General features: G+C 41.9%; 1 protein-coding gene across 5 annotated transcripts in view; it reads right to left on the bottom strand.

Annotated features, from left to right (window-relative positions):
* GXYLT2 (glucoside xylosyltransferase 2) overlaps positions 1-17,689 on the bottom strand; it is a 91,744-nt gene that overhangs the window by 6,004 nt on the left and 68,051 nt on the right. For 2 of the 5 annotated variants that reach the window (XM_077989928.1, XM_028843068.2), the window contains 2 exons: positions 13,292-13,464; positions 333-6,037 (listed from right to left, as the gene is read on the bottom strand). In XM_077989928.1, the coding sequence (XP_077846054.1) occupies positions 5,855-6,037; positions 13,292-13,464 (356 nt within the window). In that variant the 3' untranslated portion in view covers positions 333-5,854. 5 annotated transcript variants of the gene reach the window in all.

The raw sequence follows: 17,689 nt of genomic DNA, 5'->3' as shown, positions 1-17,689 counted from the left end.
CGTCAGTTATTTTTAATATGTGTACTAGCTAGCAAGTTAGGCTCAATTTTGTTAAATAAAATGTAGGAACATAGATAACTGACTTTCACATTCTTCAAACTCTATTCTATCTTAAACACAAAACACCATTAAAACCAAATAACATCATTTATAGTATGGCATTTTTAAAAACAAAGCAAATTTTAATGATTTTTAAAAACAGACTAAGCTAATTACTAAACCAAATATTTCGTTACTTGTTATAAGAATTTAAATATTATTACTTATTATAAATGTTTAAACTTTAAATTTTATAAAAAAGGAACATACCTCCAAAATAATACCCGAAGACATGTTTTTAAAGCTTTTATTTAAAAAAAGGGTAAAACAAGAGATGACATTTTAAAAAGACAAGACAGTAATTAAATCATAGTACTGTGTCCCTTTTAATTTGCTGTAATAATTCCTTTTCTTTGGAGTATTCTTTTTATGCTAATTTCTTTGCAAAGAAAAAATGTTTTCCAACATAAAAAATGAATACAGGGCCAGGTGCGGTGGCTCACCCCTGTAATCCCAGCACTTTGGGAGGCTGAGGTGGGTGGATCACCTGAGGTCTGGAGTTTGAGACCAGCCTGGTCAACCAACATGGTGAAATCCCGTCTCTACTAAAAATACAAAAATTAGCCAGGCATGGTGGCGGGCACCTCTAATCCCAGCTACTGGAGAGGCTGAGGCAGGAGACTCATTTGAACCCAGGAGGCGGGCGTTGCAGTGAGCTGAGATCATGCTACTGCTCTCCAGCCTGGGCAACAAGAGCGAGACTCCATCTCAAAAGAAAAAAAAAAATTAATTTGGGGTCTCCTTGGGAGCTATAAACAGGGGATGCACTTTTTCAGTGACAACATGAACATGTGAAACTGATGAAGCAGAAATTGCACCTGATTCTTACATGTTCATGCATATGGTGATACAAGCACAAACACTTTATCTTGCAGACAAGAGAATATTTCCAGTTTTGACCTGTGAAGAACAAAAACTAGGACAAAGCTCTTTGTCAGAGAAATCTCATCAGTTTTCAATACCACCAAAGCAATTGTGAAATGATTTGACCTAAGGTTTAACTATATAATTCCTCAGTTCACAGGTACAACAAATGTTGGCTCCTCCTTTTAAAGGCAGTGTGTGTATGTGTGTGTGTGTGTTGTGTTGATTGATTTTTAAAAATACATTCTAGGAAACTCTTAACATAAAGATTTGGTCCAAGGATTAGAACTTAGTTCTAGCCTGCAAGGGATCCCTAATTTCTGTCATCCTACCACTAAAGCCAAGTGTCTCGGTACTACTCAGAAGCTTACATCATAGACAGAAAGGGAAAGGCAAAAATGAAAAAGAGGAATATGAAAAAGTGGGAGAGAAAAATAAAAACATGAAAAATTTCCCTATAATTATATTAAGTGAGAATATGTCAGCTGGGCACAGTGGCTCATGCCTGTAATCCCAGCACTTTGGGAGGCCAAGGCAGGTGGATCACTTGAACTCAGGAGTTCGAGACCAGACTGGCCAACATGGTGACACCCCATCTCTGCTAAACATAAAAAATTAGCTGGGCATGGTGGTGCACACCTGTAGTCCCAGCTACTCAGGAGGCTGAGGCACAAGGATCACTTGAACCTGGGAGGCAGAGGCTGCAGTGAGCTGAGATTGTGCCATTGCACTCCAGCCTAGGTGACAGACGGAGATTCTATCTCAAAAAAAAAAAAAATAGAGAATATGTCTTGGGTTAGCTTGCTTAGGAAAGAAAAAGGAAAGAGAGAGAGAGAAAAAAAGAAAGAAAGAAGGAAGGAAAGAAAGAAAAAGAAAGAAAGGAAGGAAGGAAGGGAAAGAAAGAGAAAGAAAGAAAATATGATTTGTGCTGTCATAGAACTCAACATATTTCTGATTTCAGTGATGAAATCATGTTCATGTTGGTTTATCAAACACATGTAATTTATCTTTTATATGTATAAATATCAGATAATATTTATACATAAATCTAAATTTGTACAAATGTCCTGTTTTCAGGCTGGGCTGGAGTGATTATTTTGTTATTGGATCATTATTTAGTTTTCAATCACTGTGAATAATAATGTTTTGTATGATTTGGTTTGTTTTTGCCATGCACACCATAACTGCAAATAAAAGAAATACTCTGAAAAGTCTGAGTCCATATAAATACCCATTTCAATACCAAATTTGGTAAAAGTCGCAGTAATTTGCAATGGAAGCACTGAATATGAACTAGACATATCCCATAAATAGTAAAGCTTGGAGCTTTGTATCCAAAGTGCTAAATTGCCATTTTGGAAGTTGAAGAAAAACTTATATTGCTTTTTTAGCCAGTTAATTGTTTAAATATTAGAATTTTCAATGTAAGTCATGATTTCTGAGATTTATGTTGGAGAAACACTGAGCAAGAAAAATATTGTCAGCATTTCTAGTGACACTGCTGTTGAAAAAGCTCAATCGCGATGCATATAGAAATACTGTCACATTTTGCTGTCAGAAAGTGCTCTTTCCTTCTCTAATGAAACTCCATAATTATATGCATTAAACAGAAATTAAAAAGAGATGAGTAAAGAAGAAAAGAGAGGGAAAAGAGAAAAGGCAGGGCTGGAGGAGAGGAGAGAACGGGCCCACCTTCTTCCCAGTATTATTTTTTATTATTTATTTATTTATTTATTTATTTTTGAGACGGAGTCTTGCTCTGTCGCCCAGGCTGGAGTGCAGTGGCGCAATCTCGGCTCCCTGCAATCTCTGCCTCCGGGGTTCATGCCATTCTCCTGCCTCAGTCTCCCAAGTAGCTGGGACCACAGGCGCCACCACACTCGGCTAATTTTTTGTATTTTTAGTAGATACTGGCCAGGATGGTCTCGATTTCCTGACCTCGTGATCCACCCACCTCGGCCTTCCAAAATGCTGGGATTACAGGTGTCAGCCACCGCGCCCAGCCCTTCCCAGTATTCAGTGCGGCATATGGGGCAGCACCACCTTTGGCAAGCTTTAGACCAGAGAGCACATGTTTTCGCAGGCCACTGAATTAAAATTTGTGGCTCCTGGATTTCAAAGGTGGTTAATGCAGTAATTTGCTGGGAGTTATCAAAGGCTGAGACAATATTGCTGCACGGTAATATCCTAGCTATGGAAAATAATTAGCACTTTCAGGCAGCAAGGATTAGAAAAGCAAATTTTCCCTAAGTTATCAGCCAAATTCACCTAAAAATTTCAGGATACAGCACAGGAATTCCGAGGCAGACAAACACACGAGGTTCTAAGGTTTCACATTCTCAAAATTCATCATTCTAGAATGTTCTAGGGTGATATCATTGACCTTTGCGGGCAACCCTTTTCTGCACAGTCAGACCAGTACCGGTAGTTAAGAGTTGTGGGTAAATTGGCTCTCATAAAAAAGAAAGGCATTGTATTTCAAATCTTTACAACAGATGTTTTTGTGGGACTTACCAAACGAGGGAAGGAACCTCTTTCAGTTTGTGAGCCATCAACAAATCTGAGTGCCATTTGTGTACTTCACTGGCCATTTTGAACAAGTAGAAAGGAAACTGGGATGGAAGTTAGGAAACTATGCTCCATTCTGGCTCTTTCACTAAAACCCAATTTATGGGTAGATAAGATGCATTTTCCCCTATGTGAAGGACAATTCAGAAATTGCTCCATATCATACGTGTCTATACCACAAATGGAAGGCCTAGTACTAAACTTACAAAATAATGATGTCACCTCTAGTGGTGAAATAAGGAAACAAAATATAACAGCAAAAATAAGAGTTTCCCATCACAATGGTAGTTTCCTTAACAAAAATAATTACAGGGCAACTGATCAGAAGGAAAGTATTACCCTAAAATTTTAGATTTAAATTTGTTGCTACTATAATAATGCTGCCTACCAAAACTGATTGACATCTAAACATTTCTGTGTAGTGCTGAGATTTTCATATCTATTTTTTTTCAGGGTAAGACTGACTTTTTTTTGCTAATATTGTGCCCATGATATCTTATTGGATTCTAATATATATAAGGATATCATATTTACATCAACAAGATAATATTTTTCATTTTATACTTTCAGATCATTGTCTCTATATAACAAAAGGTATTTAATATTTTAATTTTCAAAAATGTCTCTGTAAATAAGATGCATCTTACACAGACTGTATGTCTTACAGAATAGCAATTATATTCAATATGTCTATTTCTTATATTACAATTTCCTTGTTTACCTTATAGAGATGATTCAGGACCCTACTAAATCCACTAGGCTGTTGCAAATATCAAGATCATTTACTCAATAGTCATTTGAGAAAAATAAAGCATTATGCAAAACATTGCTATGTTTTAAGCAACTAGGGATTAAGCCAGATCCCCTTGGGGAATAGAATATTCAACTTCCTCCCTGCAGTGAGGTGATAAAACCTGTATGGACCAGCTGGGTAACCCTAGGGGGAAAGAAATTCTTTAAAGAGATCTTTCTAAGGCTGGTAGGAAGTTGAATTTTCTTACCAATAGAAGCAGCTGAACTATTTGTTTTTTACACATTAAATTTGAAGTTGGTCTCTGATTTCCACCCATTGCTCAAGAGTTTAAAAAAGAGAGATGACCATGTACTGATGATTAACAGATCAAATGTTTTTGTCTGTGGTAAACACAAAAATTCCTGAATTTCCTCTCAGAAGCTATTGTTGCATAGAAATGTGTTATGATTTAGTCCTCCACAAATCGAAACAATTTTTTTCTTTAGAAATACTCCCAGATTGGCTGGGTGCGGTAGCTCACACCTGTAATCCCAGCACTTTGGGAGGCTGAGGCAGGCGGATCACTTGAGGTCAGGAGATAGAGACCAGCCTGGCCAACATGGTAAAACCGTGTCTTTACTAAAAATACAAAAATTAGCCGGGTGTGGTGGCGCATGCCTGTAATCCCAGCTACTGGGGAGACTGAGGCATGAGAATCGCTTGAACCCGGGAGGTGGAGGTTGCAGTGAGCTGAGATTGTGCCACTGCACTCCAGCCTGGGCGACAGAGTGAGATTCCGTCTCAAAAAAAAAAAAAAAGAAAAAAAGAAAAAGAAATACCCCCAGATATATCCTTTATCCTTTAACACTGCCCAAGTAGGTGAAATCTGAATCCTTCTCTCAGATGTATTTTAAATAAAATTCTGTACACATAATCATCTCGTCTAATATTTTAGTCTCCCACATAAAAATCTCAGCAAAAAGGCCAGTTTTTACTGAGATTACCTGTTTTAGATGTGTCTTAGAGTGGAAAATGCAAAAGTGGAGGAAAAAAGGCTGTAAGGAACTGCATTAAAATGGAAACAATCTTTTCCACTGGTCAGTAGGATTATGGCTAATGTAATCTCAATTTTGAGCCCTTGATCCATACGCTCTACAAGTGTGTCTGTCTGTTTCACAAGTGTGTATTACTTTTATAACACGGGTGTGGGGGAGTCAGTTGCATAGAAAGAGTCTCAGGAATGCTAGATCAGTATAACACCTCAGGTGCCACTGAAATGGTCTCAGACATTTAGGAATTGGAAGGCTCACAAAAGCTATTTTCACAGCTAGTTCAACCTGCTTAAACAATGTTAAATGCATAATAGTCTTTTTTTTTTTTTTCTTAGAGATAAATAGCATTTTAGAAAAAAAATAAGGAAAAGCATATTCTCTTTTGGGGGCAACTGATTTGGCAAAATTTAACGAGGTTTTTAAAACTCAACAGTCATGGAGCACCATTAAATATTCACACAAAAAGACCCAGGCAGCTTAGAGATTAATATTTCCTTGGTCACAAGACACCGAATTGACTTGCAACAAGACAAAATATTCAGTGCATCTGGTTGGGGCCAACATGGATGATGACGTGTTTCTCATAAGCCCTTTTCATTGTTTTCTCAATTTGCTTCAGAAAAACTTGCGGGATCCGTCCACATAAAGTGTGCACAGTCTCCAAAAACTTCAGCTGAAGGGGGTAATACATGGATTGAAAGAGATTGTCTTGAAAGGGAAACTGAAAGAATGACAAAAAAAAAAAAAAAGTTTATTTTAGTAACAGAAATGCCATTTTAAATGCAATACTAAGAAATGACACAGGAATTACGATAAGCACACAGGCACAGGTTTGGACAAGTGAAAAGACCTTTGAGGATCTAAGTTAACATCCTGTCTCAGCTGTGCAACCCCAGGCAATCATTTAAACTCTCTGAACCTCAGTTTCTTTACCTCTTTAAAAAGAAAAAGACCAGGCATGGTGGCTTACACCTGTAACCCCAGCACTTTGAGAGGAGGTGGGAGCACCCCTTGAGCCCAGGAGTTTGAGACCAGCCTGAGCAACATGGCAAGACTCCATCTCATTAAAAAAGAATAGTAATAAAATGTTTACAAAATTTGGGTCCTCAAGGCTCTTACAATCTAAAAATGATGGATGTCTCTAAGGACAGGAAAGTCCATATATTATAGCATGTTTTGGGCTCAAGATACTTGAAATCTACTACAACAAAACAATGAATTCTTCATCTTTTTTGCCTTGAATCTTAATGAAGAAACTTTAGGGTGTGTCTATGGTAATCTCGTGAAGTTCAGGGTTTAACAATTACTAGTAAAATTTATTGGCAATAAATCATATTTTTTTTTATTTTTTTTATTTTTTTTTATTTTTTATTTTTTATTTTTTTTTTTTTTTGAGACGGAGTCTCGCTCTGCCGCCCAGGCTGGAGTGCAGTGGCCGGATCTCAGCTCACTGCAAGCTCCGCCTCCCGGGTTCACGCCATTCTCCTGCCTCAGCCTCCCGAGTAGTTGGGACTACAGGCGCCCGCCACCGCGCCCGGCTAGTTTTTTGTATTTTTTAGTAGAGACGGGGTTTCACTGTGTTAGCCAGGATGGTCTCGATCTCCTGACCTCGTGATCCGCCCGTCTCGGCCTCCCAAAGTGCTGGGATTACAGGCTTGAGCCACCGCGCCCGGCCAATAAATCATATTTTAATAATTCAGGTACCAAATATTAGTGGTTGTTTACTTCCCTCCTAATATGGGGCTTTTGAGATCATTGTCGTTTTTTAAAATTCTTTTGTTTTTTTCATGGAATACGTCTATGAGCAGTATTTCCCAAATCTTTCCGACTACTTGTTAGGCACGTGTCAAAAGTTTTATTACAATCTTGTTGAAAGGGAAAAGGCTGCTAGTAGATCAAGTCAAAGATCCACTCTTGGTCAGGACATTTTATATGGAAAGACTAGCGAGAAATGAAAGAAGAATGGTTAAAGGTCAGTACACTCTTGCCTAACAGTAGAGGTGGGTGTCTGGTTTCCTAGAACAAATGTTAATCCTTTTAAATTAATCAGAAATACTGCTTACGCAGGTTTATCACAGATGCCAGTTTCTTCTCAGAAGGAGATTATGCATTATGTAATGCAAGAAGCTTCTGTCCCAGACCAGGTTTGAGATACTTTTTCTTTAATCACGAAATTTAAACCATTGATAAACCCCTTGAGGCCAGTCCTGAATCTGTCCTTTTCACCACTGTAGCCCCAGTAATGGGAACAGGATAGGTCAAAACCTTGAAATCACCCTCAATTCCTCTGTTTTCCCCAACAACCCTTACCCAGTTCATCAGCAAGTCCTGTAAACTCTATCTCAACAACATATCCCAAATAATGGCCACTTCTTCCCATTTTCCTGCCACCACGCAAGCCCATGCCGGCCCCATTGCTCACCCGGGTGGCTGCGATTAGTCTCACAAATAGCCTTTGTGTTTTCACTCTTGCATCCCTTCCACCACGTTACCAAGGTGATATTTTTAAAGCATAAATCAGAGCCTATCTCTTTCCCGAAGGGGCTTTCCACTGTTGCGATTCCAACTCCTCCCTTGTTCTAAAGGTTCAAGGTGACCTGGAAACTCTCCCCTCTCAGTTCCTTCTCTCTCCTCTTATCTGGCCATTCCTGTCTTTCCAGCACACCAAATTCATTCCCGTCTCTGGGACTTTCCCCTGGTTATTGCTTCTGTTTCACGGGATCTTCCCCAGATTTCCCCTGGACTGCCTCCATCTGATAAGTCTAGGACTTGCAAGCAGCCTTCCTGGTGCCCCTCCCCCCAGCTGGTAGAACACTCCTCTCCAGTCCAGGACTTTGGACCCATCAGCCCACTCTTTTCACACCTTTTGAACTCTTTCACTATCTCAGAGGATTTTTTTTTTTTTTTTTTTTTTTTTTTTTTTTAGCTAGGGTCTTGCTGTGTCACCCAGGCTGGAGTGCAGAGGGGCAATCACGGCTCACTGCAGCCTTGAACTCCTGGGCTTAAGTGATCCTCCATCTCAGCCTCACAATTAGCTGAGGCCACAGGCACTTGCCACCATGCCCAGTTATTATTACTATTATTTTTTCCTAAAGAGGCAAAGTCTTGCTCTGTTGTTCAGGCTGGAGTACAGTTGTGCCAGGCAAAGTATTGCTCTGTTGTTCAGGCTGGAGTACAGTGGTACCATCCTAGCTCACTGTAGCCTTGGCCTCCTAAGCTCAAGGGATCTTCCCACCCCAACCCCAACCCTTCCCCGCCCAGTAGCTGGGACTACCGGCATGTGCCACCAGGCAAATTTTTATTTATTTATTTATTTTTAATTTTTGTAGAGACGCATCTCACTATGTTGCCCAGGCTGGATTTTTCTTTCTTTCTTTTTCTCAATGAGTATTGTCTGGCTTCCCCCAGCAGAATATATGCTTCTTAAAGACTAGGGCTTTGTCCATCTTATTATTTTCCAAATTCCTAGAAACTAGAATTGTTCCTGCATAAAATAGATGCTTCATAAATGATTGTCAAGAGAATTACTGCAAAAATGTCTATCTGATAGATGCCTTCTTGCAGGGAGGCTGCACTGCCCTTTCACACAAACACGTACCACATGGGTTAGGGTGTCTATGAACACCTGAAACAGAGAAAGAGAGAGAGAGAGAGAGAGAATATTTTCAGAGACAGATGAAGGGAGAAAAAGAAAAATATATATATAGAGAAAGTGTTTATAAGCAAGAAGAGAGAGAGAAATGTAAAAAAGCTAGAGAAAGTGTGAAATTGTTATCATCAAAACAACTTATTTATATCTTGTTTTTTTTTTTAGATGGAGTCTCACTCTCTCACCCAGGCTAGAGTGCAGTGGCACGATCCTGGCTTGCTGCAACCTCTGCCTCCCGGGTTCAAGCCAATCTCCTACCTCAGCCTCCCAAGTAGCTGGGATTACAAGCATGAGCCACCATGCCTGGCTAATTTTCGTATTTTAGTAGAGACAGGGTTTCGTCATTTTGGCCAGGCTGGTCTCGAACTCCTGACCTCAAGTGATCCACCTGCCTCAGCCTCCCAAAGTGCTGGGATTACAGGTGTGAGCCACAGCATCTGGCCAAAACAACTTCTAATTATTGCACAAACGGTAAGTCAGGCTCTTTACTAAAAGTGTAAAGACTATCATTTTGTTGAATTCTCATAACACTTGTTTGAGGTAGATAATCTTATTATCTACACTTGACAGATGAAAAAACTAAGGCCCAGTAAGGTAAGGGCACAGTTAATGGTGAATCACCAGAAAGTGACAAAATTGGGATTTGAACCTATCTGTCCAGGCCCAAAGCCAAGCTCTGACCCACTACACAATGGTTCACAGCATTGTAGAGGATGGGGAAATACATCTTTTATGATGGAGTCTCTTTATATTTACTCACATTTCGGGTCAGGGTTAGTGATTTTTCTGATTGAAATGCCTGAATGAAAACTGTATTTTTAGAAAGCCCAACTGAGGAAAATCATGGAGTGTACTAAGCAGAATCATTTTTGAAACAAAGTTGTTCAGCCCTCTTTCTGATCCCCCAGAAAACAAACAAGATGAGTTGTAACTCAAGAACCACAACTGCTCAACTCCAAACCAGGGGTGACAGATCACAAAAGAAACCCTAGAGTGGCTCTGATAGACACATGGCTGCTGTGTACTTGTTTAACTTCTGCTTGTACTCCTGAATGAGTTTGCCCCTGGAGTCAGTGTTTGGATATTTAAATGTGAGGATATCATTAAGCACAGAACAAATTTTCTGCGTAATTAAATCACCCGGCCTTTGAAAACCAAACAGCAGGAAATGCAGAAGAAAAAGCTTGGATGCATGTTAAACACTTTCCTTGTACAGAAGTCAACACTAGGAATTTCTTTTTTCTTTTTTAAGACAGAGTTTCACTCTTGTTGCCCAGGCTGGAGTGCAAGGCACGATCTCGGCTCACGGCAACCTCTGCTTCCTGGGTTCAAGAGATTCTCCTGCCTCAGTCACCTGAGTAACTGGGATTACAGGCATGCGCCACCACGCCCAGCTAATTTTGTATTTTTAGTAGAGACGGGGTTTCTCCATGTTGGTTAGGCTGGTCTCAAATTCCCGACTTCAGGTGATCCACCCACCTCGACTTCCCAAAGTGCTGGGATTACAGGCGTGAGTCATGGCACTCGGCCAATTCCAGGAATTTCAGAGTTGGAATTCTCCAGGACTCTCCCTAGCAAATGCATACTTTCTTTTTTTCATTTCATTTCTTTTTTTTTAATTTGTTTTTTCAGAGACAGGGTCTTACTATGTTGCCCAGGCTGGTCTTGAACTCCTCACCTCAGCCTCCAAAGTGCTGGGATTAAAGGCGTGAGCTACTGCACCTGGCCTATTTAATTAATTGTGGTTTTTTTGAGATGGAGTGTCGCTCTGTCACCCAGGCTGAAGTGCAGTAGTGCAATCACGACTCACTGTAACCTCCACCTCCCAGGTTCAAGCAATTCTCCTGTCTCAGCCTCCCAAATAGCTGGGATTATATGTGTGTGCCACCACACCTGACTAATTTTTGTATTTTTAGTAGAGATGGGGTTTCACCGTGTTGGCCAGGCTGGTCTTGAATTCCTGACCTCAAGTGATCTGCCCGCCTCAGCCTCCCAATGTGCTAGGATTACAGGCATAAGCCACCACACCTGGCCGATTTTATTTTTTATAGAGATGGGGTCTCACTATGTTGGCTGTGCTGACCTCAAACTCCTGACCTCAAGCAATCCTCTCACTTCTTAGCCTCTTAAAGTGCTGGGATTACAGGCATGAGCCACTGTGCCAGGCCTTAAACGTTTTATTTTTTTGCAAATGCACATTTTCATACACAAAAAAATGTTACTATGTTATGGGATTTACCGCTTACCTCACTTCTACCAGAGCCTGTTCATGAAACTTAGAGAATTCGATCTTTAACAACAAAGCCTAATACATTCTACATGTTCTATGTCAGGGGTTGGCAAACTTTTTCTGTAAAGGAGTAGATGGTAAATATTTTAGACTCTGTAGACCATATGTCCTTTGTCACAACTAATCATCCTGCTGTTACAGTGCCAACATAGCCGTAGATAATACATAAATGGGCAGGCACGATGGCTCAGACCTGTAGTCCTAGCACTTTGTGAGGCTGGCTGGGAAGATCACTTGAGCCAGGAGTTTGAAATCAGCCTGGGCAACGAAGCAAGATCCCATCTCCACCAAAAGAAAAATGACAATACATAAATGAATAGGTGTCACCGGTTCCCAATATGACTTTATTTACCAGTGCTGACATTTGAATTTCATATAGTTTTCTTGTGTCATGAAATTATATATATATGTATGTATATTTGAGATAGGATCTCGCTTTATTGCCCAAGCTGGAGTGAAGTGGTGCAATCATAGCTCACTGCAGCCTTGAACTCCTGGGGTCAAGTGATCCTCCTGCCTCAGCCTCCCAAATCACTGAAATTACAGGCATGAGGCTTGATTTATTTTTTAAATTTTTTGTACAGATGGGGTCTTACAGTGTTGCAGTTTTCCTGAGAAAGTTGCATAAAGGGCTCCAGCTAGCCATGTTCATACACATACCTGCATGCCTACCCTATTTTCTCCTCTCTTTTCCCATCCCTAGCCCATGAGTCCATAAAGAGGCAAGAACCTTCTTTTTTTTTTTGAGACAGAGTCTTGCTCTGTTGCCCAGGCTGGAGTGCAGTGGCGCCATCTTGGCTCCCTGCAAGGTCCACCTCCTGGGTTCACGCCATTCTCCTGCCTCAGCCTCCCGAGTAGCTGGGACTACAGGCGCCCGCCACCATGCCTGACTAATTTTTTTTTTTCATTTTTTAGTAGAGACAGGGTTTCACCATGTTAGGAAAGTCTCGATTTCCTGACTTCGTGATCCACCTGCCTCGGCCTCCCAAAGTGCTGGGATTACAGGCATGAGCCACTGTGCTGAGCATAATCTTTGTATTTTTAGTAGAGACAGGGTTTCACCAGATTGGCCAGGCTGGTCTCGAACTACTGACCTCGTGATCCACCTGCCTCGGCCTCCCAAAATGCTGAGATTAGAGGCGTGAGTCACTGTGCCCGGCCAAGAACCTTTTCTTCAGTGCCCCTTGGCAGTGAGAAGGTTCCTGCCATCTGTGCTGTATGCACTTGACTCTTATCTTGTACCCTTTGGTGGGGAAAAATGGAAGACTGGGGAGTCAGGGCCTCTTTCTGCTGCTTGCATGTACTTCTGCAGTTAAGCAAATAAAGGCTTGACTGTTACTTTTAGTTTGGCTCCTTGTCCTAACTGAACACCTTGACCCCTGATTGAGTAACAGATTGGAGCTGGCAACCAGGCAACATATTTAGCTAGAACTGAATAATATCGTTTTCTTTTTATTATCTAATCTTGATCCTATGTGTTACCTTCCACTGTGGCAAAAGGCACAGAAGTTGTCTTTGTGACATGAAATTTCCTCCTAAAGTAGGTGGCTCACACCTGTAATCCCAACACTTTGGGAGGCTGAGGTGGATGGATCACTTGAGGTCAGGAGTTCAAGACCAGCCCAGCCAACATGGTGAAACCCCATCTCTACTAAACATACCAAAATTTTCCGGGCAACAGCTACTTGGGAGGCTGAGGTTGCAGTGAACCGAGATCCCACCACTGCATTCCAGCCTGGGTAACAGAGCAAGACTCCATCTCAAAAAACAAAAACAAAAACAAAAAAACAGAAATTTCCTCCCAAATTTAGTTAAGTAAAAGATAATGAATGGTGTACGTGGAAATAAGTCAAGTAGATATGACATAGTACAAGGTGGCAAGTGGATATAGTGACAGAACGTGACTGAGGTTGGGAATAACTCGTATAACTCTATGCTTTGGGAATATTTGGCCTTCAAAGGGACAGGTGACTAAAGTGCCAGTATTGCTTCATGCTGTTAAGCACATTTGCTAACAGCAGCAAGGGCGCACTTACATCCCGTATTGCTTCATAGAGTGCTTTGAATGTCGGTTGCTTATCATCATGGTAGACGCCTCGGTTTCCATGCAGAACAGACACGCCTTCATGCTCAGCCTCTCTGCAGTTGCTTCCATACATGCAGTGATCGGGACGGTAGTTCCACTGGCAGGGGAATACATAGAGACACTCTGGTGGTAAAAAGAGGAAGACATATATGTCCACAGTCAGTGCCAGCTCTCATGCACATGTCCCGTGATTAAACTGTTTCCGCTAACTGTACACACCATATAATTTTAAGGTACAGGAGTGTGATTTTTTTACTCATAGATCAAATTTTGCCCCATTTGTCGAAATTCTGAGATCAAGAATTGAAGGGGCACACAGTGATGATGTAGGTTTCATCTAAAAAAAGAAGAGAGTACAGCATCTTAAATAAGAAAGCAGACACAGGTATCAGGTAGCCTGGGTCCAAATCCCAACTCTCTCACTCAAAACCACTGAAATCCATGTCTAGTCACTCAACTTCCTGTACTTCCATTTTCTCATCTGTAAATGAGAATAATACAACCTCTATCTTATTTTGATGATTAAACTTTAAACATACATGTAAAATGCTTAGGAGGGTATCAAACATATAGTAGTGGTTCAGTAATGTTAGCAGTTGTACTGGCTGGGTATGGTGGCTCACACCTGTAATCCCAGAGTTTGGGAGGCCAAGGTGGAAGGATCACTTGAGGCCAGGAGTTTGAGACCAGCTCGGGCAACATAGTAAGACCCCTGTCTCTATACAAATTTTAAAAATTAGCAGCTGGGCCAGGCACGGTGGCTCACTCCTACAATTCCAGCACTTTAGGAGGCCAAGGCAGGCAAATCACCTGAGGTCAGGAGTGTGAGATCAGCCCGGCCAACATGGCGAAACCCTGTCCCTACTAAAGATACAAAAATTAGCCAGGCATGGTGGCACGCACCTGTAATCCCACCTACTCAGGAGGCTGAGGCGGGAGAATTGCCAGGAGGTGGCAGAGGTTGCACTGATCCAAGATCGCACCACTACACTCCACCCTGAGCAACAAAATGAGACTCTGTCTCAAAACAAAACAAACAAACAAACAAACCGAAAAAACAACAAAAATAAATTAGCCAGGCATGGAGGCACACTTGAAGTTACTTGGGAGGCTGAAATGGGAGGATTCCTTGAGCCCAGGAGTTAGAGATTACCGTGAGCTATGATCATGCCACTGCACTCTAGCCTGTGACGGAGTGAGATCCTGTCTCAAAAAAAAAAAAAAAAAAAAAAAAAAAAAAAAAAAAAGATACACACAAAAAATGTCAAAAATAGTGTTAGCAGTTGTAATCAACTCTTTGGAAAGGTTTTATAAAATGGACAGATCTAAAAAAGAGGAGTCAAGATTAAAGCAAAGATTCCGCTTCAGATTAAGAACAAACAAAAAACAACAACAACAAAAAAAAACAGCAAAAACCCCCATCTTCGGCTGGGTACAGTGGCTCACACCTGTAATCCCAGCACTTTGGAAGGCCGAGGCTGCTGGATAACTTGAGGTCAGGAGTTCGAGACCAGCCTGACCAACATGATGAAACCCTGTCTCTACTAAAAATACAAACATTAGCCAGGCGTGGAGGCAGGAGCCTGTAATTCCAGCTACTCAGGAGGCTGAGGCACGAGAATCTAGAACCCGGAAGGCAGAGGTTGCAGTGAGTTGAAATCACACCACTGCACTCCAGCCTGGGTGACGGAGTGAGACTCCATCTCAAAAACAAAAACCAACAACAACAAAAAACCCCACCTACAACAGGAAAGAGAAAAACCCCAAAGCAAAAAAGCAAAGAAAAAAAAAACCCTGTGCCAAGGTAACTACATGCACTATGGCCATATGTGCACATATGTACACGGGTGTGTTTGTATCTCTAAACAAGTGGTTCTCAACCAGGGGCAATTTTGCCCCCTCCCCACTCCTCGACCCCAGGGCCATTTGGCAATATTTGGAGGGAGACACTGTTGACTGTTACACATGGGGGAGGCTGCAACTGGCATCTAGTGGGTGCTCTGAACATCCTGTAATGAACAGGACGATCCCCACAATAGCAACAGTGCTGATGTTGAGAAACTCTGCCCTAATCCTATTGGATTCAGAAAGTTTCCTCTTGGTGACCAGAATTATACAATTAGCAATAAATTCATGACCCCCTAGCTTCCCTGCTTCTCAGCTTGATGCTTTTCAGGATCGGGGGCAGAGGAGTATGGATCAAAGCTCTCTGCAAATGTGTGTTGCTGATCATGAGAAAGGCCCTGTGACAGAGCACAAGACAGGCTTACAGCAAATCAGTAACACCACCACCATTGGAAAAGCAACTTCAAGATGTGCTTGTTCATTGGGTTGATGGCATTCCTGTCTCACGGAAAAATCATTGCTTAGTGATTACTTACAGAAAGCTTCAAGATGGAAAGCAAATAATGAAGTGATTGTCACACATCGTGTCTGGCAGGCTGTGTATGTTTCCATGGCTCAGTCTTTTATAGGACAGTGACATTTAGGCATCTTTTTTCAAATTCCTAATTGCTCATAACATACTGTGACATTTCTCTTTTCTCAGGAGAACTCCATTCCACCATGACATTCCCTTACTTGCATTTACCTGAACATTTGCACATACGTAGTCCCTAAGTGGGACGGAGTAGTGGCCATTCTCAAGTCACCCTATCTACATTTGAATCACAACTCCTCTATTAGCTGCCTGATTTTTCTACAATTTAATGCAGAGGCTGGATGTGAGGATTAAATAAAGGAAAATATCTAAAAGTGCTTTTGAACTGTGCCTGACCACAGCCCAACTGCTTCCTTTTGTCACCCAGTGGGTCACATCACTCATTAACCGTGCTCACCCAAGCATTTACATTGTCTTGCCTAAGCGCCTTCTAAAGTTTCCCATTGAATGAACTGTGCTTGAGTCTGTTTTTGTAAATATACTGATTGATCAAATCAATGAATATTTGTTGAGTGTCTGCTGTGGACAAAGCAAATAATGGAACAGTCCAGTCCCTGCCTTCATGGAGTTTAGATTGGTGATGAGAATTTTTGCCTCTTTCCAAGTAGTTTAGGGCTCTACTACAAAAAGAAACCTTTTCTCGGCAGGGTGTGTGGTGGCTCATGCCTGTAATCCCAGCACTTTGGGAGGTCGAGACGGGCAGATCATGAGGTCAGGAGTTCGAGACTGGCCTGGCCAACATGGTGAAACCTCGCCTCTACTAAAAATACAAAAATTAGCTAGGCGTGATGGCGTGTGCCTGTAGTCCCAGCTACTTGGGAGGCTGAGGCAGAAGAATTGCTTGAACCTGGGAGGCGGAGGTTGTAGTAAGCCACGATCGTGCCACTGCACTCCAGCCTGAGGGACAGAGTAAGACTCTGTCTCAAAAAAAAAAAAAAAAAAAAAGAAAGAAACTTTTTCTCTCTTTGCAACCTCCTTAGAGGACTGAGCCCAGTGAGAGGCACTCCAAGGCAGAAAACAAATAGAAAGGGCAGAGACTCTGGAATCAGAAGTACAGAGGTGCAAACCTGGCTTCTACCCCCATCTAGCTCTGTAACCGTGGTGAGTTCGAAAAACATTTCACCTCGATCTAACAGCAGTAAAGAGAAGCCAAGGTCAGGCATGGTGGCTCATGCCTATAATCCCGGCACTTTGGGAGGTCAAGGTGGGAGGACTGCTTGAGCTCAGGAGTTTGAGACCAACCTGGGCAACAAAGCGAGACTCCGTCTCTACAAAATTAAAAAATTTGGCCAGGCACGGTGGCTCATGCCTGTAATCTCAGCACTTTGGGAGGCTGAGGCGGGTAGATCACCTGAGGTCGGGAGTTTGAGACCAGCCTGACCAACATGGAGAAACCCCATCTCTACTAAAAATACAAAAAAATTAGGTGGGCATGGTGGCACATGACTGTAATCACAGCTACTCGGGAGGGTGAGGCAGGAGAATCGCTTGAACCTGGGAGGCAGAGGTTGTGATGAGCCGAGAATGCACCATTGCACTCCAGCCTGGGCAACAAGAGCGAAACTCTGTCTCAAAAAAAAAAAAAAAAAAAAAAATTAGCTGGGCCTGGTGGTACACACCTGTAATCCCAGCTACTCAGGAGGCCGAGGCAGGAGAATTGCTTGAGTCCAGGATGTGGAGGTTGCACTGAGCCAAGATCGCACCACTGCACTCTAGCCTGGGCAACAGGGTGAGACTGTCTCAAAAAAAAAAAAAAAAAAAAAATTCTCCCGACCTCAGGTGATCTGCCCGCCTTGGCCTCCCAAAGTGCTGGTATTACAGGCATTAGCTACCGTGCCCAGCCAGAGTTTTGTATTTTTAATAGAGACAGGGTTTCGCCATGTTGGCCAGGCTGGTCTCGAACTCCTG

Source organism: Macaca mulatta, chromosome 2 (assembly GCF_049350105.2).
Source record: "Macaca mulatta isolate MMU2019108-1 chromosome 2, T2T-MMU8v2.0, whole genome shotgun sequence".
Lineage (NCBI taxonomy): Eukaryota > Metazoa > Chordata > Mammalia > Primates > Cercopithecidae > Macaca > Macaca mulatta.
The sequence above is the reverse complement of the archived record's forward strand: the minus strand, read 5'-3'. Positions and strand labels throughout refer to the sequence as shown.